At 45.7% G+C, this 26910-nt stretch overlaps 1 protein-coding gene across 1 annotated transcript; it reads left to right on the top strand.

Moving 5' to 3' along the window:
* Positions 1 to 23711, top strand: LOC114203006 (inter-alpha-trypsin inhibitor heavy chain H6; the record flags this gene model as incomplete). Its single annotated transcript, XM_088020836.1, is given in 15 exon segments — positions 1 to 102; positions 1215 to 1322; positions 1324 to 1370; positions 6192 to 6302; positions 7354 to 7619; positions 9846 to 10015; positions 15002 to 15091; positions 15093 to 15122; positions 20593 to 20764; positions 21631 to 21655; positions 21657 to 22089; positions 22092 to 22287; positions 22290 to 22642; positions 22644 to 23408; positions 23411 to 23711. Coding segments are annotated over 15 exon segments (3169 nt in total), but the record flags the coding sequence as incomplete, so codon positions are not given.
* Positions 23712 to 26910: the final 3199 nt, after the last annotated feature.

Here is a 26910-nt window from a genome sequence, read left to right as displayed (position 1 = left end):
ATGTCTGGGTGAAGATGCCTCATCTGTGTCAGGTTTTTGATGACCATCCTCCTTGAACTGATATACCAGGGACCTCCTGGCCCCAGCTCACCCAGCACAAAAGTCAGTTCTGGGATGAGGGAACAAAGCTCTGGGATTTTTGAGAAAATTAGCTCTTTGGAGGGGAATAAGAGAAAGTTATTGAGTCTGTTTTCTCAGTCCTACAACTCAGAAGCTAGGACCAGAGGAAAGAGTTATTATTGCTGAGCATATGTCGGTGCTGCACCAGAGATTTTAGAGTTACTATTTCATTTAGTCCTCACAGTGTCCTCGTGAGCTAAGCTCTATTATTATCCACATCACACAGAGAAGGAAACAGAGGCTCAGAGGTTAAGACATAGTTAGGAAGTGGCAGGACCAAAATTTGAACCTAGGTCCATCTGATCCCAAATACCTTCATTTCCCACTGCCTGACACTGAGAATGAACTAGATGTATGTTATATGTGGGTAAACGGAGGGATCATGGCTTCAGGAAAGGTGAGGAAGAAGATCAATACCTTACTTGTATGTGACCTCAGTCTCTAGGCCCAGTTAACACATTGGCAAATGCGGACAAGAGTAGTATCTAGCTCAGAGAGTCAATTCGAGAATTAAATAAGATCATGGGTGCCAGGTGGTTATTGTGCTTTCAGTGCATGATGGCACTTATCAGATGCAATTTTTTATACCTGAGATCCTACAGAGGAAGAAAATATATATGTTTATCACAGTGCTTTGCATAGAGTAGGGCTCAATGAATGACAGCCACTCTATTATACTCTAAAGCCTTGCTACTCAAAGTAAAATCCATGTACTAGCAGCATCAGCATCACCTGGGAGCTGTTCAGAAAAAGCAGAATCACAGGCCCCACCCCAGACTTGCTGAATCAGAACCTACATTTTAACAAGATCTCCAGGAGACTCATGTGCATGTTAAAGTGTTGAAACACTTGTCCAGAGGTCCCTTAATTTGTGATCTTCTGAAAATCTGGTTCTGAGACTTGATAAAGCTCACAGAATATTAAGCAGATTTATGAAATGGATGACAGAGGCTGTTTTCCCTCTCTGGTCCTCAGTTTCTCCACCTGTACCCTGTGGTCTGTTCAGGAGTTCTAGGTTCCCAAGTACATGTTCCCAAGCACATGTAGGCCCAAGGTAGAGTCTACTTAACCCACCTCCCTGTCTTCTCTCTCAGCTGTTGATAACAAGCTATTGCATACATTCTACTGTGCCTTCTCACTGTGCTCACACCTTGATCATCTCTGTCCTGTTCAAGTCACAAGCTGAGGCCCATAAAGCCATTCTTTGACCTGCATCTGCCTCACCTTGCCTTTATCTCCAATTTCACTATATATGTCTGCTTCCAAACTTATTGTTTTATTCATTTGTGTGAACACTTTTTCATTCTTTTGTCCATTTTTCAGCAGAGCATAGTGATAAAGAGCATGCATTCTGAGATCAGACTTCTTGAGTTTGAATCCTGGCTCTGCCAGTTTTGGGACTCAGGACAAGTCACTTCACTTCTCAGGGTCTCATTTTACACATCTGTAAAATGGGGATAAAATTAGGACCCACTTGGAAGGATTAAATGAGTTTACATATGTGAAAGTGTCTGCTAAAATCAGTGCCAGGGACATAAGTCCCTGATAATGTTAGCTTGATTATTTTTTTAGCAAACATTTCCTGATGCCGACTGTGTGACTTGCACTGTGCTGGGTACTACGGAAAGAGGAAGATAAATTACACACAGTCCCAGCTCCCAAAGAGTTCACAGTCTAATGGGGGACAGGAAAAAGGAAGCAGATAGTTTTAATAATATGTTGGGAGAAAAGAGAAATGTGAATGCAGGATGATGGGAATGGTGGGGTCTACCAGGAAATAGTTGTTAGTTCCCCCACCCCCAGGCAGGCAGAGAAAGCCTTACAGAGATGACACATAAATTGAGGCTTGAAATATGAGATATTCACCAGGTGAGCAAGGAGAGGGCAGGGCTGGGGAATTTCAATGTCATTGGAGTGTAGGGCACAAGCAGGAGTAGAGAATGGTCAGAAATGAGATTGGAGATGTAAGGAAAGACTAGGTACTAGAAGGCTGCCAATGCCAGATCAAGTTCCTGGCCCTTACTTGGTAGTGTCCAAAACCATCTTATGTGTTTGCACACCCAACAGAAAAAAACTTGATCAGGTAATCTCCAAATATGTATATTTATTAACTTATAAATTATATATACTACTGAGCAACTATATTAGTTATAGTATGAGGCATATGCAAAAATATAAACAAAGGATGAGGGGAAAAAACACTATAAGTAGAGTGGTAATCTTTCCCATTCCCTCATGATTTATCTCCAGCACCCCCTGGAGCATGTGCACCTCACTTTAGAAATAACTATGGCCCAGGGAACCTAGGTGGCACAGTTGGTTAAGCGTCCTGCTCTTGATTTGGCTCATGATCTCAGGCTTCTGAGATCAAGCTCCCCGCCTCAGCGGGAAGTCTGCTTGAGATTCTCTCTCTCCCTCTCCCTCTGCCCCTCCACCTCATTCTCTCTTTTTGTCTCTCAAATAAATAAATAAATCTTTAAAAAACAAAGAAATAACTGTGGCCCAAAATGAGGAGACATGGCAAGGTTTTAAGCAAGGAATGACAATAATGAAATGGAGGTGGGCTGGAGGGGCCAACTGGGAAACAGAGAGCTTGTTAAGGAACCTGAGGGTTGCTGAGGGCTGGAGCAGTGCAGTGGTGGTGGGATTAGAGACCATAAAGAGGGAGAAACAACTTGATGTATGTGAAAAGTAAGTAATACAGAGATGCCAACCTGATTTCACCTTGTCTGACCTGGTAGATGACAATGCCTTCTTTGCAATGATAAAAATGGGAGAAGGAGCAGGTCAAGGGGAGATAAGTGGGGCCTCATTCGCCCAAATAACCCCTTATTGTGAACTAGAAAAGGCCCTCCCTGGCTTTGGGGAGAGGACTCAGATTTAGCAGTTGAGTAAGGCCAGCACAGGCAGTTTAAGTCTTTGCTCTGACCTCCTTCACCAGAGGGGGTCCTTGGACTGTAAACAACCGGTAAGCCTTAACAACAGCCCTGGGCTTTGTCATCTGGAACCTCCTGGCTTTGATGGGCGGATGGCACTCCCCTAGGGAAAGGAAAGTTTGGAGGAGGTGAGATGTGTGTTCCTGGCCAGGGAGTTCAGGGGAGAGGTGCTGAGGTGATTAAAGAGGGCTTCCTAGAACCATGATTTTCCATATAGGTAAGATTTGAAGGGACCAGAATCATTGCATGTGAGAAACCAGGGAAAAGAGGGAGGATCAAAGGCAAAAAAGTTAGTATGGATTTGTAGTATGAGGGCTAACCAGAGAGGTTGCTGGTCAAACGATGCAAGGGCCAAGTAGTGGGGCAGAATTTGGTTTTTTGCTTCAATAGGGAAAAAAAAACACCAAAAGAATTTTTTTTTTTTTAATTAAGCAAAGTAGGCTGGAGGAAATGTTCTTGGGCAGACTCTGTGGAAAGTATGCTTGCTGGAGGCAGCACATACACAGAGGCCCCAGTGTGCTGCTGCCAGACCAGCTCCACCCTACACCCCCACACCTCCCAGGAGACCTTGGGGCAGTGCCAGCCCAGCCCACCCCCACACTAGTGCAGCAATAGTCTGTTTCAGCTGCCTAGAAACACTTCCCGCCTGAGTGGTCTCTTCTACAAGCTGCATATCCTCCTCAAGTGTTCCTGGCAGACACTGCTTTGGTCAAATAACTTCACCCCCACCTCCACCCCACCCCCATATCTGTGCCTCAGTTTCTCCATATGAAAATGGAGACTGTTGTTTCTGCCTCTTACAGAGTTGCACTAATATTCTCTAGGACACTGAATTATCTATCACTCCTTAAAGGACAGCTCTGACCCATCCCTTCCCTTTTCAGGATTTATCCCTGACTCCTTATTCTCCATAGCAAAAGACCTCACTACCATATGAGCTCCTTGATTCTGGTATTCAAATCCCTTTATTCTCTAGGCCTACCCAACCACTCCAAACTTCCCTCCATACCTTCTTTACCTGTACCTCTGCTCTAACTAAATACTTGCTGTTCCTTGAAACACAGTCTGTGTTTTTGTGCTGTCTATCCAGAATGGCCATTCTACAAATAATTGTTGAGTGCCTGCTGCGTGCTAGGCCATATTCCGTGCACTGTGTATACAGCAGCAAATGAGACAGACAAAATCCCTGCCCTAAAGGAGCTCACAGTCCACTGGAGAAGACAGACAAGGAAAAATTAAACATAGAAGTATATGTCAGTTTGTGGATGAGAAGTGTTACAAAGAAATAGAAAGTAGAGCAAGGGAGATACAGAGTGAATAGGAAGGTGCTATTTTAGAGTAATCAAAGATATCTCTCTGAGGAAATGACATTTGAACAAAGACCTGAAAGAAGATAGGGTGTAAGACTTGCAAAGCTCTAGAGGAAGAGTGTTCCAGACTAAGGGAACAGTCATTGTAGAAGCTCTGAGACAGGAGTATGCTGAACAAATTCAAGAAACAGCAATGAGGGCAGTGTGGATGGGGCAGAATAAATGAGGGAAAGATTAGGAGGATATGGGGTTAAAGAGGTGGCAGTGAGCCAGACTGTAAAGGGCCATGGGGCCCTTGGTGAGAACTTTGGCTTTTACTCTGAGTTAAGACAGTCACAGAGAGTTTTGAGTGAAGAAGGGACATGGCCTCATTTAGGATTAAATGATCTTTCTGACTACTGTGAAGCTAACAGATCATAAAGAGGCAAGGCTTTAAAGAGGGAAGCCAGTTAATAGGTCATTTGTCCAAGCAAGAGATGTTGGTATTTTGGACGTGGGTAGTAATGGTGGGAGTGGTAAGAAGTAGTCAGATTGTGGATGTATCTAAAGATAGAGCCAAAATTCCCTGATGGATTAGATGTGGAGTGTGAGAAGAAGAGGGGAGTCAGGCATGACTCTAAAATTTTTCAGCCAAACAACTATTTCCTGAGATAAGGAAGGCTGGGGAGGAGTAGATTGTGGAGGTGAGGGCAATACCAGGAACTAAGTTTGGGTTATGTTAAGCTTTAGGTATCTATTGGCCATTCTAGTGGAAATGTCAACTAAGCAATTAGATATGTACCTCTGGAGTTCATGGGACAGGTAAACAAGAGAGATACAGATTTGGGAGTCATCTGCATATAAATGATATTTAATTTAGAGCCATGAAGATAGATGACTTCACCTAGAGAGTGACTGTAGAAAGAACAGAGGAGGGGAAGGGGAAGTTGAGAACAGTCTTGGAGTGTCCCAAAGACTTAGAGGCCAGGAAGAGAAAGAGCCAACAAAAGAGACTAAAAAGGCATGGTCAGTGAAGAACGTATATCCAAAGTCTCCCTGTTTTTCAGACCTATCACTAAGGCCACTTCCTCTAGGACCCTTTCTTAAAGACTTGAGAAAAAAGTGCTCCCTCCCTTCTTTGAAATTTACACTCTATTAGCTTCCTTAGAGCAATGGAAAAAATTGAAGGGGGATGGTAAGCAATCTGATTTAGTATCCCATTAGTCTCTGAGTTCTCTAAGATCAAGGCCCCCTCCCTAGTCAGGCCAGATGCCTTTGCAGGGATTTGCATTTTGCTTTCACAATTTTTACCACATGTACCACCCACCATATTATTTACTTAATATAGTTTTTAAAAAATAGATACACTTTTTAAGATTACCTAAATTAGTCTTATCCTAAGCAGCAATATCTGTGAGTTCATGGGTTCAATGCGTTAGTTATATTTTAATACATATTACCTTAGACACATAATAATTACAATAAAAATGCTCAGTTGTGTCCCATACCCTTATGTGCCAAAACATGGAATTCACTCAACACTTTGAGAAATGTAAAAGTCCCAACACCAGGTCCACCATATGCCAACTGTGTGGTCTCCATTTCCCCACCTGACAAATGGAGATAATGATAACTGCTTCACCTGATTTTATCTACCTGGCCTCCCCTTCTCTTCTCTTGTTCCTTTTCTCACTCTGGTTCTATAGTACTATTTTGCTCTTTCTCCCTCCCCATCCCCCATCCTTCTCTTCCTCCAACTTTTTTGTTTGTGTCCTTCTCTCTGTGTTGCTAACCACCTCTTCTTTTCCTTTTTCTGTTTCTGTCTCTCTCATTCCTTCTCTGTAAGGACCATCAACAATGAAGTCTACATTGCAGAAGTCAAAGAGAAGCACCAGGCAAAGAAAATCTATGAGAAAGCCGATCAGCAGGGAAAGACAGTTGCTCATGTAGACATCAGGTAAGGCTTCATCCAGTCTGAAATGTGACCAATTTCATCTTAGCTGTGCGATCAGGAACTTACACATGTTTTCCCAGGGCCTCAGTTCCTACCTCTGTAAAATGGAGATAATGACCTCTACTTCATAAGATTACATGAAGATGATGTAAGTTAATATCCAAACTTGTAAGAAAGTAGGTATTCAATAAATGGGAGTTTACATCACCATTTCCACTTTCCTCCTCCTAGCAGGATGTGGCTTATTTAAGAACTGGCACTTTCTGGGGCACCTGGGTGGCTCAGTCGTTAAGCATCTGCCTTTGGCTCAGGTCATGATCCCAGGGTCCTAGGATTGAGCTTCGCATCAAGCTCCCTGCTCCATGGGAAGCCTGCTTCTCCCTCTCCCACTCCCCCTTCTTGTGTTCCTGCTCTTGCTGTCTCTCGCTCTCTGTCTGTCAAATAAATAAATAAAATCTTAAAAAAAAAAGAACTGGCACATTCTAGTAAGGTTATATTCAAGTAAGATTTTTCTAAATTGAATCCTGTTTCCTAACTGAGTTCCATTCTACTGGCAGAAATATAAAGTCTTCCTTCAGTGTTTCCTCCCAGCTTCCAAAAAAGTTTCATCAAACACATAAACTTTAGGTTTGGCTACTGCACACTGAGGAATTAATGACATATAAACAAGTTTACTCTAAAGCATGGGGAGAGGATGGGTGTGAGGGACTATTTGATGGGAAAGAGGCATTGTGTGTAAATGAAAAACAATTTTCATAAAACAAAACATTAGCCATTTATTGTTCTATTCTACATTTAGATTTTCACCCACAGAGTTTCTTTATGTGTAAGCTGTCTGTGGATCAATTTCTCAGGCACAATATTTAGGAGTGTGAATGAGGGAGAGAGATTAATGAGCAGATGACAAGCTATGGGTAAGGGACTTAGTTGAACTGGAAGCCTGGTCAGGTCTGCTGGGGCCAGGGTGGGTATGGGCAGAACTAGATCATCTATCTGTTTTCTTCCCCCTTATGAGATCCCATCCCCTTTCCACACTCCTCCCTTTCATGTCCAGAGACTGGATATCAGACAAGTTTGGAATCTCTACTAGCCTGGCAGCAGGTACAGAGGTCACTTTTCCCCTGGTCTATCAGGGGCTGCTGCAGTGGCACCAGGGCCAGTACCTGCTGGTGGTTAGCCTGAGGCTTGGCCAATTGGTCACAAGGCTGAGTGTAGAGGTCACAGTGTCAGAAAGAATGGGCATTGGCTATATTCACATACCGTCTCTGAGGGCCAGCCGCCTGTACCAACACCCACAGAAGAATGTCGGCAGCACTATGTGTCAACCATCATATTGGCCTTCCCTAAATGGGAAACTGCACTTGGGATTCCTTTTAGTATCACTTCTGCCTTAACCTTACTGCCAAGTACCCTCTGCATTCATTGAGAAGGGGTAATGTTTGTACTTCAAAATACTTGTGTTATAAACTTGGTCTGACCCTTGCAAGCTGTGTGAAATTAACAAGTCCAATAACTTTCCAAATGCCAAGTACCCTCTGCATTCATTGAGAAGGGGTAATGTTTGTACTTCAAAATACTTGTGTTATAAACTTGGTCTGACCCTTGCAAGCTGTGTGAAATTAACAAGTCCAATAACTATCCAAATTTCTCTTATGAAAAAATAAAATTTGCAGTAGGGGGTGCTTGTTGGGCTCCATAAAATCATGTGGTGATAAATACTGAAGTTGCAGAAGCCGACTTAACCAAACCTTGCAGAGGGCAATGGGAAGACAGTGTAAAGTGCAAGCTGCCCTTGAGGATACCATCTCAGGCTCTGTAGACCCAAGAGCTGTCCCGACTGCCAACCTCGCTTTAAATTTCGTCTGCAGATGTTTGAAGGCCAGACTGGCTACGTCAGAATCACTATGTGAGCTGTTAGAAATACAGATTCCTGGACCCCACCCTTCTGGATTCTGCTTCAGTAGGTTGGGGAGGGGCCCAGGAATCTATGTTTTTAACCCATTTGCAGGTGAATTTGATATCCAGCCAGATGGGAGAACCACTGAGCTGGCCTACCCACCTCCTCTGAGAGATGAATGGACAGGCACAGAGAAATCACTCATGCCATGTGGCCACCCTCACCAAGCTGTTTAGCTTGGAGGCCTTGCCTCATTTGAGCCTGCTGGTCCAGAGGGGCAGGGTGGTATACATACATAAAGGAGAGAGACAGCCACACAGGCCTGGGTTCCAATCCCAGCTTTGACCTTCTTGTAAGGTGGGACCCAAGGCAAATCTTGTAATTGCTCTACTTCACTTTTCCTGCCAGTACAATGGGGAGATGCCATCTATAGCCCAGGACCATTGTGAGAATTTGAGAAAATTCCTTCTTACAAATCACTGGTGCAGTCTCATGAAGATGTGATGATAACTGTAATTGTTTGAGCACTTACTAAGAACCAAGTACGGTTCCAAATGCTTTACATAAATGGTCTCATTTAATCCCCACAATCACTGTCTATGAAATAAGAGCTATTATCATTCCCGTGCTATGGATGAGGAGACTGAGGCTTAGAGAGTGTGAATAACTTGTCCAAGGTCCCACAGGCAGCATCTGAGTCCTTGCAGGCTGCACTCTTAAGCCCTAAGCTATAAATGGCAGCTCCCTCCCCCTTCTCCTGAAAGGTTAAAACAGAGGGTAGAGCCAATCCTGTGGGGAAAAAACAGAACAAAGACCTCTCAAAGGAAGGAAGCCAAGGGAATGTATGTAAGCAGGCGCCTCAGAGAGTATGGGGGCTCAGTTTGCCCCTAAGCTTCCTGGCAGCTGTAGCAGGAAGGAGGGGGGAAGCAGAATTCCCAAGGTTCCATTTTCTGGAAAAAAGGAGGCACAGAGACATGTCTAAATGGACATTTGTCTTGGGTTGGAATTCCAGAAGAGTTGATCTTGTGGCCGGCTCGGCAAACATCCGGGACCAGAAAATCATCTGTGATTTCATGAGGCGCTAAAAGCCTTATTCTCACACGTGATTCTGAGAGTCAGAAGGCAGAGGGGGAAGAAAACACATAAAATTCTATCCCAGAGGAGAACCTTGCTAGGCTGCAACTTCCCACAGCAGTAAGGGGCATGGGAGGGGACCTAGGCCCTGTTTCTGTGTTTGTCTCTCTCCACAGCACACACCACACAGCCTCTGTGGGAGGAGACGCAGGTCCCTGGTCTACCTGGGGACATGACACTCCTCCAGAGACTGGGCCCAGGGATGGAGGGCACGTGAGCCAGGCTGGTGTTGTGGGTGAGGGTCAGACTTCCAGAGCCTGGGAGCTGTGGGGAGGGCTGGGTCTGTCAGCCTGGGCCTGCAGGAAGAGGCAGAACAGGAGGAGCTAGTTGTGGGATTTGGAGAGGATTATAGCACTGGGGCAAGTGGAAGGGTGTTGTAAGCAGGAGGAGCAGCAGGTGGTGCAGGGTTTGCTTTTCCCCATGCTCAGATATTGCCCCTTTTGCTGTCCGCTTTCCTGGATTTCTGCTTGGTGAGCCTTCCATGCCACCCATCTCAACCCTCCCCACCCACACAGGTGAGGCTGACTTGCCCCCATCCACCAGGATTGAGAAGGGAGAGACCTGTGTCTGAATCACCTTCTGCCCAACACTGCAAGACCAGTCTGCCTTCTCCAGCTCAGGCATCTTGGCCCACTTTGTGGTCCAGTACGATGTAGTCATGGAGGGCATCACTGGAGACGTGCAGGTGAGGGAGCCAGGGGAATGGAAAGAGTCAGACAGGCCTGGCCAGTAATCTGGCTTCTGCAAGTTGCTCATCTGGTTTTCCCTAGAGATCAGTGAGGACGAGTGAACACGGACAGAATGTAGTATAGGGACACATGACTTCACACCATAGGAGACACATGTGCTTCCTCTAAGTGTTAGAGACCTGGAACTGTATAAATTGAATAAAACTCCAAATGAACCCATTCCTTTTTTTTCTTTTTTTTAAGATTCTATTTATTTGAGTGAGAGAGAGAGAGCACGCAGGAGCAGGGCAGGGGGAGGGGGAGGGGCACAGGGAGAAGCAGACTCCCCACCGAGCAGGGAGCCCCCCACACAGGGCTCCATCCCAGGACCCTGGGATCATGACCTGAGCTGAAGGCAGATGCTTAACCCACCGAGCCACCCAGGCACTCTGAAGTGTATCCATTCCTAATTGAATCGAGTTATAGCCCACTCTTAACCAGTCCTTTTGGAAAGTGAACCATTGGCCCGTAATTGGTCTCTCACACTCATGGGGCTCTCACAATTTCTGCAGCTCTGATGCTCTCATGTTCCCTCACACTTTCTTGCCGTCTCTAAGTTTTAAGAATTCTTTTTGCCTCACCTGAGCCATCGGCCTAAACAGGGAGCCCTTAATTCTGAGCTCACACATTCGTGAAGAATATGCAGAGATCCCATGCTCTGCCAGAGGGTTAGAGCACGGATCCAAGACCCTTGGCTTGACAACAACGATTGCATGGCAGCCTGAGATGTCTGCTCCCAGCCTTCCTTTCCTGCCATACCTCTCACCACCTGCAGCACACAAACCACCCTCTGGCTGCCCCACACCACACCACACCACACCACACCACACCACACCACACCACACCATACAACACCACACCACATGCCTTTCTTCAAAAACACCTGAATTTGCCACCCATTTGTTTCTGAGCATTTGCTCATACTATCTGCTTGCCCTGGGAATGTCTTCTCCCTCTTTTCTCCACTTGTCCTCGTCCTTGAAGACCTAGCTCAAGTGCCACCTCTCTGATGACCCCAGCCCACGGACAATTCCTCTGTCTGCTCTGGGCTAATATAGTGCTTTGGTAACACCTCTTCCCATGCACATATTTACTCATTCATTCATACGTGGATACATCACCACCAAGCAGAGCTACTCTAGCCCAGTCCTGTCCTCATTGACTCTGGGATCTCAGAAATGAGGTGGACACAACCCCTAGTCTTCCTTTGGAACATCCCAGTCCCTAAGCAGCCGGATACATAGAGCTTCGGCAGTCATAAACAGTTCTAAATGCTGCGTATAAATCTGTAATGGGTTATGTGCAGATACCGCTGAGGAGGGTTCCAGGAAAGCCTTCCTAAAGGAGTTGGCCTTTAAATTAGCCTGGGAAAATATGAATAGATTCTACCTCTGCCTGGATCGATAGTGTGAAGGGAATAGCATGCAGAGAGAGTGGGGGACAGTATGTGCAGAGGCACAGAGGTATGGTACAGCCTGTTGTGTAGGGGGAATAAAATAATTCTCTCTCAGAATAGGAGCTGAGGGTACCCTGCCAGTAGGTGGCAGCAGGGGCCTTAACCTGGTGTTCAATCATGTGGGTGTGTAAATTGAGGTATTTGTCGGCTTCCTATTCTTTACCTTTTTGACCATTGCCTGGAGCAGAACTATAATTAGAACAGATGTAATTAGGCACTAAATAGCAAGACAGATACTCCCATTTACTGTGTGCCCTGACTCCTGCATCCCCTACCAAGAACCCCTCAATTGACCTCCCATTCCTGCTTGAGTATGCCCATCTTTCAAAATCCAGCACATTCACCCCTTCATTCACTCAGTTGGGACTCCGTACGTACCTAATCTGCTTCATGCCCACTGCTGGCTGATGCTGGGAACCCTGAAGTGCATCACACACAGATCCTATTCACTGTCTCTGGGTGAAACAGACACACACACACACACACACACACACACACACACACACACACACACACAAGATGAGAAGTGCTCTTCCAGTGACAACACAAGCTGGGATGGATGCCATCGCGAGGGAAGAAGGTGGTCAAGCAGGGCTCCCCGGCCGAAGTAAAGACCGACCTGGGTTAAAGAATACAAAACCGTGTACCAAGTTGGGAGAGGGGCTGTGGAAAGGGAAAGGCATTCTAGCCAACCGGGGGCTGCCTGATACAGGGAATAAAGGCTGGAAATACCCAGGGGTGTTTAGGGAGCCTCAAGTAGGTTGGAGTTCCTGGAGCATTGATTTGAGGCACAAGAAACGGTAAGAGGTGAGACCGAAGGCTACGAGTGCTGCAGGGGCATGATAAGGAACATGGAATATGTCTTGAAGGTGACAAGGGAGCCATGAGAGGGAATAACATTATGGGGTTTGAGTTTAGAAAGACCCGACTGAGCAGCTGCTGCAAAGATGCATGGATGGGAGGGGCCACAATAGAAGCAGCAGAACCAAAGAGAAAGAAGTCTTGAATCTGGGTTTTGTTAGTTTGGGATGGAGAGGAAGGGTGGGCCTGAGATATATCCAGCAGATTAAACCAGAAGGAATCTGTGGCTGGTTGGATGTGGGGAGTGAGGGGCACAGGAAGATTCAAGGGTGACACCAAGGTTTGTATCTGGAGTGACCATGTGGATGATAGGGTCTGTAAATGACAAAGGCACACAAGGGCAGGATGGGGGAAATATATGAATTTATTGTTTGGGCAAAATACATTGGAGGCATCTTCAGACACCCAAGGGAATGGGTCCAACGGTGATCAGGTATGCAGTTGTGGAGGGGAAAGAGTGGAGAGCATTGGATTGGAGAAAGAGGTATTGGGTCATCATGGAGATTCAGGGACTGAAAATACGAGAGCTAGGGAAGTGACCCAGGGAGAATGTGTTGAGCCAGAAGAGCAGATCCAGGATGGCAATTGCTAAGGCACAGCTTCCCAGTCCAGCAGCCATTGATCTCCTCAGCTCTCTGGGTATCCAGCCCCACCAGCTGCCAGCAGTCTGCTCAGAGCTCTATATCCCCACCGTTTCCCTCCATTGTGCTACACAAGCATAATCATTTTCTTTGCATGCCACGACTGAAAACAATTTATCAGGAAGCACTGCTTAAGGGACGGGGGAGAAAATGGAGCTCAAGTAAGAGGCTGAATCAAATGGGCCAGAAATCTGGTAGGAGAATAAGGAGAGTTTGCCATCTCTGATTCCCAGGACAGAAGATTCTTCTTGGGACCAAAAGTGATTGCCAGTTGTGAAATACATCAGGGAGCTGCAGTCCAATAAGAATCAAAATACACCCATGGAGTTTGGAAACCAACTAGTTATTGTTGCCTTTAGTGAGAGAAGAGTCAGTGTGTGGTGGGGGCTGAAGCCAGTCTGTGGTGTGGAGAGGAATAAGCTGGAGGTGGGCAGACCACTGTAGGTGATGATTTCATTACCTTGGCATGCTGCAGGGAGGAGAGAAGATGGTTTGAAGTTTTGATGGGATTGGGATCAATGGGGACTGTCTTAGTGGATGGAAGAGACACAACACTTTCCGCATCCTAAAGAAGACCCAGTAGCATGTGTGGGGCAGGTTGGAGAGAAGGGTCTGACTGGTGGAGGAGGTGCCGGAGGCTGGGAGTGCATGGGGTCCAGGACAGGACTGTCTGGTCCTTAATAGAGGAAGAGGTGTATGGGTGTGTGAACCCTGTGCAAGGGTGGCATGGGCAGTCCAAGGGACATGGCCTGGTGCCCTTAATTTTCTTCATTAGGAAGGAAAGGAAACATTTCCTGCCAAGTGAGGTGGCATGGCAGCTGAGGGGAGCGTGAGAGTTTGGTGCCCTGGGTCATGCTTCTGGCTTATAAGATGTGAGGTGTGAGGCCACCATGAGGAGATAAGAATGTGATTTTTCTGGAAACACTCACCTGCCCAGGTTATGGGAGGAATAGGAGGGCAGCTGGTCTCTGCCTTGGCTGGGCCTGGGCAGTTGCAAGATGGACGACCCAGGCCTTTGAGAACTGCTGTAGAGTGCCAGGGGAAAGTGGAGACAGAGCCCCCATATGCACTTGTGAATTAATTCAAAGGCTGGAGTGGAAGGAAAGAGCAAGATGTCCTCCTTTATCCTCCTTTCCCCCTGAGAGAGGAGGAGATAGTGTGTTCAGCCTTGCCATTCAGAGAGCTCCTGAATGGCAGAGAGGAGAATAAAGCTGGCTGTCCCAAGGCAGGGCTTACTTCAGGCTACTGAGCGGCATAGACCCTCCGCAAGCCCATACTTCCCTAGGCTGAGCTGACACTGGTCCTGGGGGCCCTCCCAGCTCCCCCCTCCACTTCCCTTAGCTGTTCCAGCCCCCAGGCTCTGCAGAGGGGAGATGGAGTGGGGGAAGGGGGTCAGCAGCCAATCACATCCCTGGCAGGCCAAGGCATCTGCACCTGGTCTAACCAATCCCTTCTGAACAAACAGCTCACTCAGCCTCTGCTCCCTCCTTCCCTGCTTACTCTGCCCAGCAACAGCAGAAAGGAGGTTTAAGGAGGAGAGGGAAGCCCTGCAAACTCCCAGCCCCTGGCAGCAATGGAGCTGGGCCCCTGGCTCACTCTATAGAGGGAGGTTAAAACAATACTTACAGTTCCTGGAGCCCAGGCAAAATGTCCCCAGGGGCCCTCAAGACTGTGCAAGTCAGCTCTCATGGACAGGAACTCACATATTACAGAGATCCTGATCCTTGGAGCCTTGGGCCACAAGCCAGTCTCATTCACTCCACAGCTCTGGGGCAGGCCCTGGGCTGACAGCCTGAACAGCAGAGACACAGTTCTGGTGGAGGAGATGGACATTGAAACAAACAATCGCACAGATGCCTAATTTAACTAGAAACAGAGGCAGGGCCTAGGGAGGAAAAAGGCAGGGTGTTATGTTGGAGAACAAGAGGGGACCTGAGTTAGACTGCCTTTCACAGTTCTTGTTGGTTTCACTTCTTTTTGTCCAGATTTACGAGGGCTATTTTATTCATTACTTTGCCCCCATAGCCCTCCCACCTGTCAAGAAAAACGTGGTATTCCTTATTGACATGAGCGGCTGGCTCTAAGTTTGGCACCACGATGAAGCAGGTAGCAAGGACCCAGCAGACCTGTCATAGCTCTTGTTTTAGAAGGCTCGGAAAGCAGAGAGTATGGGAACAGTGGTCCCCTGGGACCAGAGACTCTACCTCCCTTCACCCTGGGATCTTATAGGCCGAGGCCTACCTTAGGGTCCTGGTAACCTTGCACATCAGGAGCCATGTAGACCCGAAACCACAGAATACTGGGAACATTGAAACACTGGACAATGGGACTGTAACCATCAAGACCCTTAATGACAAAACTTCAGATCGCCAAGGGGCCCAGAGTCATAGAACCTGCAAGCTGGAGAACTCTGGTGTCATAAAACCTGAGTCAACAAATAAAAAGAAAATCATAGTCAATTTAGACTCTGAACCTTCCAGAGGCCACAGGTTTGTTTTGTGCTGGTTTGTTTATTTTACTTCAAAGCCAGAAAAATACAGTGCACTGGTATTGTAGTGCGTGCTTAGAAACTACAGAGTCCTGGGTCCATCTAGATCTAAATATTGTAGCCCTTCTACCAGAGTACCCTTAGAACAGAATACTGGAGCCATAGGCCAAAGAGATTTTGAGTTTAGAACCTGAATCCATAAAGTTCTGGAAGCAGTATTTTGAACTCCAATACTCTGGGACTCTAGAATTATAAAATTCAAGTGACCTGGAGCAGTATAGTCTATGTGCCTTGAAGTTCTGAACCATAGAGCCCATGGGACCTAAGGCTACTAACTTGTATTTTAGGGTGTAACCAAACCGGGGGAAGGGAAATATTGAGAGCTGTCTTTTGCAGTCTTAAGTGTAGGGGAAAGGATATACCCAACTCCAAACTTTTCTAGCCTTTCCATCTCAACTAAGGTCAGGAAAAAGCTGAGGAGCACTTGTGGAGGTCATAGTTCAGGGGCATAGGTGCCCTAAAAGACTGAGACCTGAGCATCGAACTATGAGATGCTTCTCCTTCCCCCACACAGTATCACCACATGCACTGCATTCCTGTATAACAACAGGAGATTACAGCTGACAGAACTGGAAACCTAGACTCTTTAAGAAAGAATATCCCGAGAAACCCAAGACAATGGAGGAGTCAAAAACAAGGACCCTAAAAGAAAATTTTGCCTCTGACACATGCAACTGTAGCAACTAGCAAGCACAACCTAATTCCTAGCCAGATAAACATAGAATCTCCCACTAAAGACCTATTTACCTCAGGTCTTTTTACGTGATACATCATGTCTGCTTTCACCAAAAACTTACAAGCCACGCTAAAATGAAAAAACACAGTCCAAAAAGATGAATCAACCATCAGAACCACACTGATATGGCAGAGAAATTATTAGACCTGGAATTTTAAATGGCCATGACTAATATGCTACGGGCTCTAATGGGAAAAGTGGATAACATGCAAGAACAGACAGGTAATGCAAACAGAGATGGATACCCTGAGAAAAGCAAAAGTAAATGCTAGAAATATAAAACACTGTAACAGGAATGAAAAATGCCTTTGGTGTGGGCTCGTTAGGAGACTGAACATGGACAAAGAACAAGTCAATAAGCTTGAGGATGTGTTAATAGGAACTTCCCAAACTGAAAAGCAAAGAGAATAAAGAATGTAAAACAAAATAAGACAAAAGAGAATATCTAAGAACTGTGTACAATTACAAAAGTACAACACATATGTGTAATGGGAACACCAGAAGGAGAAGAAAGAAAATAACAGAAGAAATATTTGAAGGAATACTGGGTACAGATTTTCCAAAATAAATGACAGTCACTAAACCACAGGTCTAGGAAGCTCAGAGAACACCATGCAGGATAAATACCAAAAAGATCTGCACATAGGCATATCCTATTCAAACTGCAGAAAATCAAAGGAAACGTTCTAAAAAAGAAAAAAAAAGCCCATGGAGAAGATCACCTTACTTATACAGGAACAAGAATAAGAATTACCTTGGACTTCTCTTGAGAAACCATGCAACCAAAAAAAAAAAAAAAAAAAGAGTGAACTGAAATATTTAACGTGTGGAAGAACAACAAAACAAAGCAAACAAACAAACAAAAAAACCCCAAAAACTACCAGCCTAAAATTCTGTATACAGCAAAATTGTCTTTCCAACGTGAAAGAGATAGAAAGACTATTAGGCAAACAAAAATTGAGGGAATTGTTGCTGGTAGACCTGCCTTGCACAGGCAAATGTGAAAAAAAGTTTTCAGAGAGAAGGGAAGTGGTGTAGTTCAGATATTTGGGTCTACATAAAGAAAGAAAGAGTGTTAGGGAAGGAATGAATTAAGGTAAAATGAACTCTTTTCTTTTTTAATTAATTGTTCTAACAAAAACTGTTCAAAATAATAACAGAAATAATGTGTTCAGTGAATACAGCTTATTGATAATTGAAATTAATGACTGCAATGTTATATAAGAGACAGGAGGGGTGGATTGGGAATATTCTGTCATGAGGTACTTGTACTACACATGAAGCTATAGTGTTTTTTGAAAGCGGACTTGGATTAGTTGTAAAAGCATATTGCACACTCTAGGGAAACCACTAAGAAAAATAATTTGAAACCATAATGGCTCTGCTAAAAGACAAGAGAAAATGGGATCATATAAAACACTCAGTTAAAACCACAGAAGACAGAAAAAGAGTAGAAGACCGAAAAAAAGGAGGAAGGAAGGAAGGACGGAAGGACGGAAGGAAGGAAGGAAGGAAAAGAAAAGAAAAACAAGGGCAGCAAGTAGAAAAGGGTTAAAAACATGGCAAATATTATTGTACCTATAACAGTGATCACTTTAACTGTGAATGGTCTAAATACACCTATTAAAAGACAGAGACTCTCAGTGTTGATTAAAACCAAACAGAACCTAACAAAAACAAACAAACAAAAAAACCAGACCCAACGATGTGTTGTCTACAAGAAACCCATTTTAAATATAAAGACACAGACAGATTAAAAGTAGTGGGTATGGAAAAAAATAAAAGATACCATGCTGAACACTAATAAAAAAGCTGGAGCAGCTATATTAATTTCAGACAAAGTAGACTTTAGAGCATGTAAATTATCAGGGATAAAGAGATGCATTGTATAAAGGAACAAAAAGCAAATTTCCCTGACAGATAACACACTGCTTGATCTCTTGGTAGATATGGCATCGTTTGCATGGAGGATCTGATTCACAAGATCTATATTACTGTAAAGTGTTTCAAAGAAGCAAAAGACTTCCAGTGGCCCTTCAAATTATCTTCTCCATGAGGTGGAATGAAGAAAAGATCACCCATTTTGTGGAAGGTGCAGATGCTGGCAATAGGGAAGACCAGATCAACAGCTTATTAGAAGGATAAACTAAGGTATCTACCATCATTATTCCTGCAATCTGGCCAGTTAATACACAACGACTGCTTTCAGACTGAAAAAGAAATCTTATATAACTATAATTATATAATGGCTCTCCAAGAAGACATGACAATCCTTAATGTGTAATGCACCTAACAGTAGAACGTCAAAAGACATGAGGCAAACACTGATAGAAACTGCAAGGAGAAATAGATGAAACCGCTGTTATATAGTTAGAGACTTCAGCTCCCTTCTATCACAAATGGACAGATCCAGCAGGCACAAAATCAGTAAGGACATAGTTTAACTGAACAACACCATCAATCAGTTGGATCTAATTGACATCTACACAGTACCTCATCCAACAACAGCACAATACACAACCGTCTCAAGCTCACGTCGAACATTTGCCAAGGTAGACTCCATTGTGGGCCATAAAACACGCCTTAACAAATTTAAAAGAATATAAATCGTACAATAAATATATGCTCTCAGACCAAGTGGAATTAAACTAGAAATCAGTAACAGAAAGATAGCTGGAAAATCTCAGTAGATTAAACAACATACTTCTAAAAACATAATTTGTCTCTGGTTAACGGGAGATTCTCGGGAAGGGCCATCATGCTCTATGTTGCAGTCCTCTGAATGAAAACAAGAATGAATGGTTAAATCCTTAAAACCATACAACACTTAGGCCTTAGTACCTTGTATAGAAATAACCTTTCAGCCTTGAGCAAGACCTCAGCTCCCTATTCCAGAATGTGTGACCTGAGCTCATCCTGTGGCAGGAAAGACTCTGATCCACTTGAAAGCATTCAAGGCATCTTCTATCAGTTTAAGGTGTAGAGAAAGGTGGGCCACAAGTGGTATTCCTTGTGGTCTCTGAAATCTATAACAATATAAAATTTTGAAGGCATAATGTTTAACATCTCCAGAATATGGATTTGAGTCCCTGGTTCATCGGTGACTAGTTGTGTGACCCTGAGCAAGTCACTCCAACTCTCTGAGCCTCAGCGTTGTCACTGATAAAACGGGTATAATATCAGTACCTTTTTCATTGTGTTGCTATGACAATTAAATGAGCTGATGCATCTAAGCATTTGGCACAGTGCCTGGAACATAACAAGTGCCCCATAAGTGGTACCTAATTCTAGGACCTACATTCCGTATTCCCCGAACCTCCTATGTGCCCAGCCCTATGCTAGGTATTGTCATGGAGAAGGGAGCCAAAAGGAAGAAGCATTCGAAGCCCTGTTCTCAGAGGGCTCAACATCTCTGTGGAAAATGAAAATATTCTACGTATGACAGTCAGCAAACCATCTGGGACAGGGAAAAGCTGGGTACAAGGGGCATGGGTCAAAGTAAGCAATCAAGGAAGGGCTGCTCAGAGAAGGAGCAGTGAAGATACGGATAAGTAAAGGGGAAGTGGGAAGGTCTGTTATCCAAGGGGCTCAACAAGAGCAAAGTTGTGGAGAAAAAAAAAAATGGAATCTGGGTTATCTGGGGGCTGGTGAGAAGACCCGCCTGGAAGAAATGGAAGATGAGGTAAAAGAACAGATTACATAGGGCAGAACTAAAGCATGCCAAAGTCACTGAAAGGAAGTTATAAAGACCTAGAATCATAAAGCTCTTAAGCTTTAAGGTCCTGGAATCACTGAATCCTGGGTCATGCGGTCCAGGAACCATGGAACACACAGGATTCTAGCACCCTGAATGCATAGAGCTTGAACCTTCTAGACCACCACTGTCTAATAGAACTATCTTGATGATGGAAATGTTCTAAAGTTCTGAGGTGTCCCATACAGTAGCCACTGCTCTGCAATAACTCTCGTGTGGTTATTGGACACTTGAAATGTGGCTACTGAAAATAAAGAAACAGGATTTAACATTTTTTTCCTTTTAATTTTAACTAACTTACGTTTAAGTAGCTACATGTGGCTAGCAGTTACCATTGGACAGTGTAGGTCTAGACTTAGATCCATAGGGCCTATAGCATTTTGCCCTGAGAATTCTAGACTTCCGGAGTGCCAGAGTCCGAGAGCCTTAAAACCATACAGCACTTAGGCCTTGGTACCTTGTATAGACATAACCTTTCAGTCTTGAGCAAGACCTCCAGCCTTGGTCCATCTCCTTCACTTTCATCCATATCCCACAGACTGAAAAGGCCACGAATGTGATCCTGGGTGACCTGCGGGTCAACGACCACTCCAACATCATCACCTTTTCTGACTCGGTTAGTGTCTAGAAAGCTGGAGGCTCCATCCAGGCTACCATCCAGAATATCCACAGCACCAAGGACTACCTGGGTCACATGGAAGCTGATGGTTGTAAGTGTTAGACCTACCCACTCAAATGGATGGGCTGTGGTAATGTGGGGAATTCCTTTTTATTTATTATTTATTATTTATTTATGTTTTCTGTTTTAGGTAGGCTCCACACTCAACGTGGGGCTCAAACTCCTGACCCTAAGATTAAGAATCATGTGCTCTACCGCCTGAGCCAGCCAGGTGTCCCAGATGTGGGGAACTCTTGAAATGCTCCCTTCATTCCCCCATCCACCTCACCTCTCACAATACCTGAAATATCACTATTATATTTTATCCAAATATGTCCCTTCATCCTTCTGGGTCCCTTTTCCTAGCAGAAAGGACATAGCACTATGTATTTTAGGGCACATTCTTCTTTGGCCCTGAGTTTCTTTAAAGCATATACTCAGAAGAATTTGCCAAAACTTTTTAAAATCAATAATCTACATATTTATTTCCAAGCATTTGGTCAAGCTGCCGTCCTGATTCTGGCTTTTGATCAGTCGTCTCTCGGAAAAGTACTGAAGTCTCCCCCACCCACCACCTCCTGTCAACTCAGCCCTTTCTTACCCTGTAGCATGGAGGTGGGGTTGCTATCATTGGGGAGCTGCCTGTCTGACTAGAGAATTAAGATATCCCCCCAAGAAACAGGCAAATCATAGTCTGAGACAGGGAATGATAAAAGCCAAGGACATGTGGGCCCCACTGTCAGATCTCAGGGAACCTGTGTGGGAGTGGGGGAGTTGGGAAGGATAAGTAGCAGAAACAGTCTGAGCAAAGATAAGGAGAAATGACTGAGCCTGAGAGGTTGGTGAGGTGCCCAGAGTGTCTGCAATGGGGATAGAAATAACGAGAAAAGATGGTCTCACAGTCAGCTTCCCAATTAGGGACCAACGTTCAACCAGCTCTGCTAAACCATAGCAATGCTAAACCACAGCAATCAGGAGACTGGACGGGGCCCCAGTGTGGGGAGGATTCCTCTCATCATCTTCCTGACAGATGGGGAGCCCACAGCCAGTGTGATGACCCCCAGGGTGATCCTCTCCAACATCTGTCAGGTGCTGGGCAACAGGGTGTCCCTTTTCAGTTTGGCCTCTGGGGATGAGGCTGACTTCCCATTGCTGTGTCACCTGCCCCTGGAGAACTAGGGAGCAGCCCGGTGCATGTATGAGGGCACTGATGCATCCCTACAGCTGGAGGACCTCTATGAGGAGGGCCTCTCCATGCCTCTGCTGGCAGACGTGCATCTGGACTGCCTGGGTGGCTTGGTTGGGGCCTCCCCTTGGGCCTTTCCCCCCAGTTATTCTGGGGGCTCAGAACTGGTGGTGGCAGGACAAGTGCAGGCAGGCAGGCAGGCAAGCAGGAACTGGGCATCCACCTGGCAGCCCGTGGCCCCAAGGGTCAGCTTCTTGTGGCCTGCCACAGTGAGGTGGCCACCAACAGCAGCCAGAAGAACTTTGGTGTCCCAGGGGAGCCAGCCTACTATGTAGCCCACTTCACTGGCTGCCTCTGGGCCTACATCACCATTGGAGAGTTGCTGAGGGGTGCTTCCCAGCCCGTGACACCACCACTCTCCACCTGCTGGCTGCCAAAGTCCTCAACCTGTCCCTTGAATACAACTTTGTCACACCTCTGACTTCACTGGTCATGGTGCAGCCCAAGGAGGCAAGTGGGAAGGCCAGGATACAGACTTCCACTGCAGCTGGACCAGGCACCATTATGCCCTCACCCACCAGCAGGCATGGCCTAGAGACAGGCACAGCCCAGTCAGCCTTGGTACCCAAGGTGTCTCCCAAATCAAGGCTTGTGAAACCAAGGTCCTATTTATCCTCAACGACTCCTGCCTCTACAGAAATTATGCCCAGTTCCAAGGAGTTGGAGCCGCTGGGTCAGAGCACTAAGTACCCTATCCACCCCAGCACACCCAAAGCCCCCAAATCCAGCACGACAGGATTCTGGACCTTTGGTTCAGCCAACTCTCAGAATAAAAACTGCTGCCTTTGGGCCCTCAAACTCTGGTGCCCTGTTGCTTACGAAGCCCAGCGCACCATCACACCAGAATCCTGGTACCCTATTACCCATGAATTCCAAGACACAAGTCCCACCTCTGAATCCTGGCACCCTATCCCAGCCCAAAGTTGGCATTATGAAACATGTTATTCCACTGCCCTCCGAACCTGGTGCTCCATCACAACCCAAACTGGGTGTTCTATCACACTCTCAACCTGGGGTACTCACATCACAGTCACCCAAAAGCTTGCCACAGCCCAAGCCTGGAGTCTCCACACTTCAGATCCTCAAATACCTACCACACACTAGACCAAATGTTCCTGCTCACACGACCCCAGACAATCTGTCACACCCTAACCCCAGGATCCTCTTACCTTAGACCCCTAAGATAATCCCATCACCTCTTAAATCTAGTACCCTACCTCCCCAAAATTACCCAAGCTTATCATTTTCCAAACCTAAGACCCCAATCCCCAATAAACCCAGAACCCCATTACCCCCCAGACCTGCCAGACCTATGCCCCCACCTCCTCAGGATCTAAGCACATTCACAAGCACAACCTCAAGTCCTGCAAGTCCCAGCAGTACCATGACCACCTCTGTCCTTGGAGAAGCCCTCCCTATTACCTTTGACTCCGCCTTGCCCTCTCAGCTGCCCCGAGAAAGCTCTGGCATCAGCATGACCTGCTGCTGGGGCCCCAAAGCACCAGGCAAATTCTGGGACTCTCTGTGTCAGAAGTCCCAACAGTGAGCCTACCGAGCAGCTCCAGGCCTGTGCCAGAAGGCAGCCCCCCAAACCTGCCAGTCTCGCTGCCTTCTGGCACCCTCCCTGAGGCAGTCAGCCTACTCCATCTCCCTGAGGAGCTAGAGCTGCTGTCTGAGTCAATGGTGGAGTCCATGATCATGGAGTCCTTGAATCCACCGGCTTTCTATACCTTCCTCACTCCTGATGAAGATGGTGAGTGCCATGGGCAAGAGGTCAAGCCATGCGGGGGAGGTATGAATGGAGAGCTCCAGGGATTGGGAGCGTACAAGGCTTCTGCAGAATCTAGTGATGACAGTTGCCTGATTGCTTGCTTTGAAACTTTGAATCAGCTACTTAACCTCTCTGGGCCTCAGTACATAAGCACAGAATTAGGGGAGGGAGGTTAAGACTGGGAAGGCTAAACAGAAACAATCTGGTCAAGCTGAGGTTTTGACATTTGCTTTGTCGGACAAGAGAATTGCTCATGCTTCCCAAGCAGGGTAGGGATACGGGGTTCTAAATGGAAGCACCACTGGGTAAGACAGGTCTGATTAGTTCTTTTGTGCTCTGTAAACCGCCCTGCTAACAGAGAGGGGTACACAAATTGGAAAAGATAATAATTATTATCTTTAAATTGCCCAAAGACTGTGAAGTAATAACAGTTAACATTTTTTTAGTCCTTCCTATGTGCAGGTAGTCGTCTACATTTTGCACTTTCAGTCCCTCATTTAATACGCACACACACACACACAACCTGTTGACATCTGCATTTTACTCATGGGGGGAAACTGAAGTACAGAGAACTGAAGTAACTTATTCCATGTCACACAACTAGGAAGAGATTTGGACCTACATTAATTTGGTCGTAGACTGAATGTGCTCCACCACTCCTTTGTTCTGTCTTCCTAAGAAGAGTGACATTTCCTGGGAGACCTTATAGGACGGGATTAGAACCAGTTGGTGGTGGCAGTAAGTCACAGGGATACAAATCTGGGCATGAGATCCTTGACATGCCCCTCCACCACCCGCCAATATCCCATCCATCTTCAATTCTTGGCAATATTACCTCTGACATATTTGCCAAATGCACCCACTTCTCACCACCCCAACTGTCACTATCTTAGGGCAGATTACCATCGTGTCTACCCTAGAAAACCGGTCCAGTCTCCTCACTGGTCTCCCTGCTTCCTCTCTCAGGAGATTTTTTTTTTTTTTTTTTTTGCCATTCTTCCCCAGCAGCAAAAGGATCGTTTAAAAAACAAAGATTACTTCATGTCCCTTTCTTACTTAGCCCCCCTAAAGGGTTTCCCATCACACCAGGAATGAAGTCCAAAGTTTTCTTTATAGCCTACAAGGCCCTGCGTGATCTGCCCTCTATCTCATACCCTTCTGACCTCACTTTCTCCCACTCACTCTCTGAACTCTAGCCCCCCTGGCCTCCTCTCTATTCACTAATGGGCCCTGCCTCAACCCCATCTCCACTCAGGGATCTCTCTCAAGCTATTCCCTCTGTTTGATAATCGCTCTGCCCTGCCCTGCCCCCTGTGTACCATCTTCATCTCTTGCATTGCCACTCAAATTCCAGATCACACCTTAGATCTCAGCTCAGATGTCCTTCCCACCCTCTCCCCAACCGCCCCAGACTTAATCAAATACCTGTAATTCCCTCAGTCACTTTATTATTTTTTTCTGGGGCTCCTGGCTGGTTCAGTCAGTAGAGCATGTGACCCTTGATCTCGGGGTTGTGAGTTCGAGCCCCATGTTGGGATGTAGAGATTACTTAAAAATAATACTGGGTGTTGTATGTAAGTGATGAATCACTGAATTCTATTCCTGAAACCAATATTGCACTGCATGTTAACTAACTAGAATTTAAATAAAAGTTCGAAAAGAAAAAAAATAAAATTTTGTTTGAACTACTAAAAAAAATAAAACCTTAAAAAGAGAGAAAGTGAGCAAGTGAGAGAGAGAGAGAGAGAGAGAGACAGACAGACAGACAGACAGAGATATTCACAAAGACCCAGACACAGAAGCGGAGGAGACAAGAAACACAGTGATACATAGAGACACAAGGACACAGAGGTAACCAGGGAGACATAGGTCAACACCATAGTCCAAGACACCAAGGACTAAGAAGTACAAGCACAGAGACATGCTGACATGATGACTTACAGACACGGGATAGGGGATGAGAGGAGAAAACAGAGACACAGGACCACAGATCTACAAAAGCATAGAAACAGAGATGCTGCACACACCAAGACTTGGTAGCAAAGATCCAAGGACATGGGCACACGCAGAGGAGCACACTAAGAGTGGAACTGGAGCACAAACTTATATACTCAGAGATCCAGGGGCAAAAACGTGGGGAAGCAGACACCCAAACTGTGACAAACACCAGCTAAGACACAGGGGTTAGGCTAGGTAACAGAGAGACACTGTGACATAGGGACACAGGAATTTAGAAAGGGAGGGAGAGAAAGAGAGAGACACAGAGAGAGAGAGATCCTAGAATAACTAGACATGGGGATGTGAACCCACAAATACAGCCATATGGATACAAGCTAGAAATGGGAACAGATACACAGGAACATGTCTGGGAGGATCAAGATAGGAACAAAGAAACCTAGACACATAGAAACAGAGACACACAGAACATAAACAAATGGGCAGAGACACAGTGACAAGGAAATCTATCTAGAGAGGCGGGGAGGCAAAGGCACAGAATAAAAATAAACCTGGGGGTACCCAGAAATAGAAACACACAAATAGGCCACAAATGAAGAGCTGGGGACAGTGAATCAGACACAGGGACACAGAGAGTGGCTCAAAAATAAAAAGACATGAGTAGGAGAATACAAAGATGGCAGCAGTGTAGGGGAATGCTATGCTCACCTCGTCACACAACCAGAACTAGATAATTATCAAATCATCCTAAATACCCCAGAAATAGACCAGAAGACTGACAGAACAAACTCTGTAACTAAAGGGAGAAAAGAGGCCACATCGAAAAAGGTAAGGAAGTGGGGAGACATGGCTTAGGGGAGAAAAGAATCCTGGGTGCTGCAGAGGGGAGGGAGCTGTGGTCACAGAGAAGGGTAAGAATGAGGAGCACACAGGGGAATGCCCAAGGAGAATGCATCCCCAAAGCCATTGGCTTGAAAAACAAGAGTGGCTGAATTTCACGAGTTCTTGCAACCAAGGGGGCTTAAAGGCTGGAGTTTTAGAGGTCAGTGGGCTTGGCTGGAATAGACTTGGAGGGCACTGCGCTGCTCCCGGAGAGAAGGCAGGCAAAGGACCTGAAGGCAGACAGTGTGGAAACAGCAATCTGAAATCACCTGGGACACACAGTGGGAGAGTTTATTTGTTCTTCTCGTAGTGTGTCCCTGAGAGCCAGTATTTGTGGAGATGC

This window comes from Eumetopias jubatus, unplaced genomic scaffold (genome assembly GCF_037043125.1).
Source record: "Eumetopias jubatus isolate StellerSeaLion01/CBP00866 unplaced genomic scaffold, mEumJub1_p1.0 scaffold_278, whole genome shotgun sequence".
NCBI lineage: Eukaryota > Metazoa > Chordata > Mammalia > Carnivora > Otariidae > Eumetopias > Eumetopias jubatus.
Note: the sequence above shows the minus strand (reverse complement) of the source record. Positions and strands in the feature narration are given on the sequence as shown.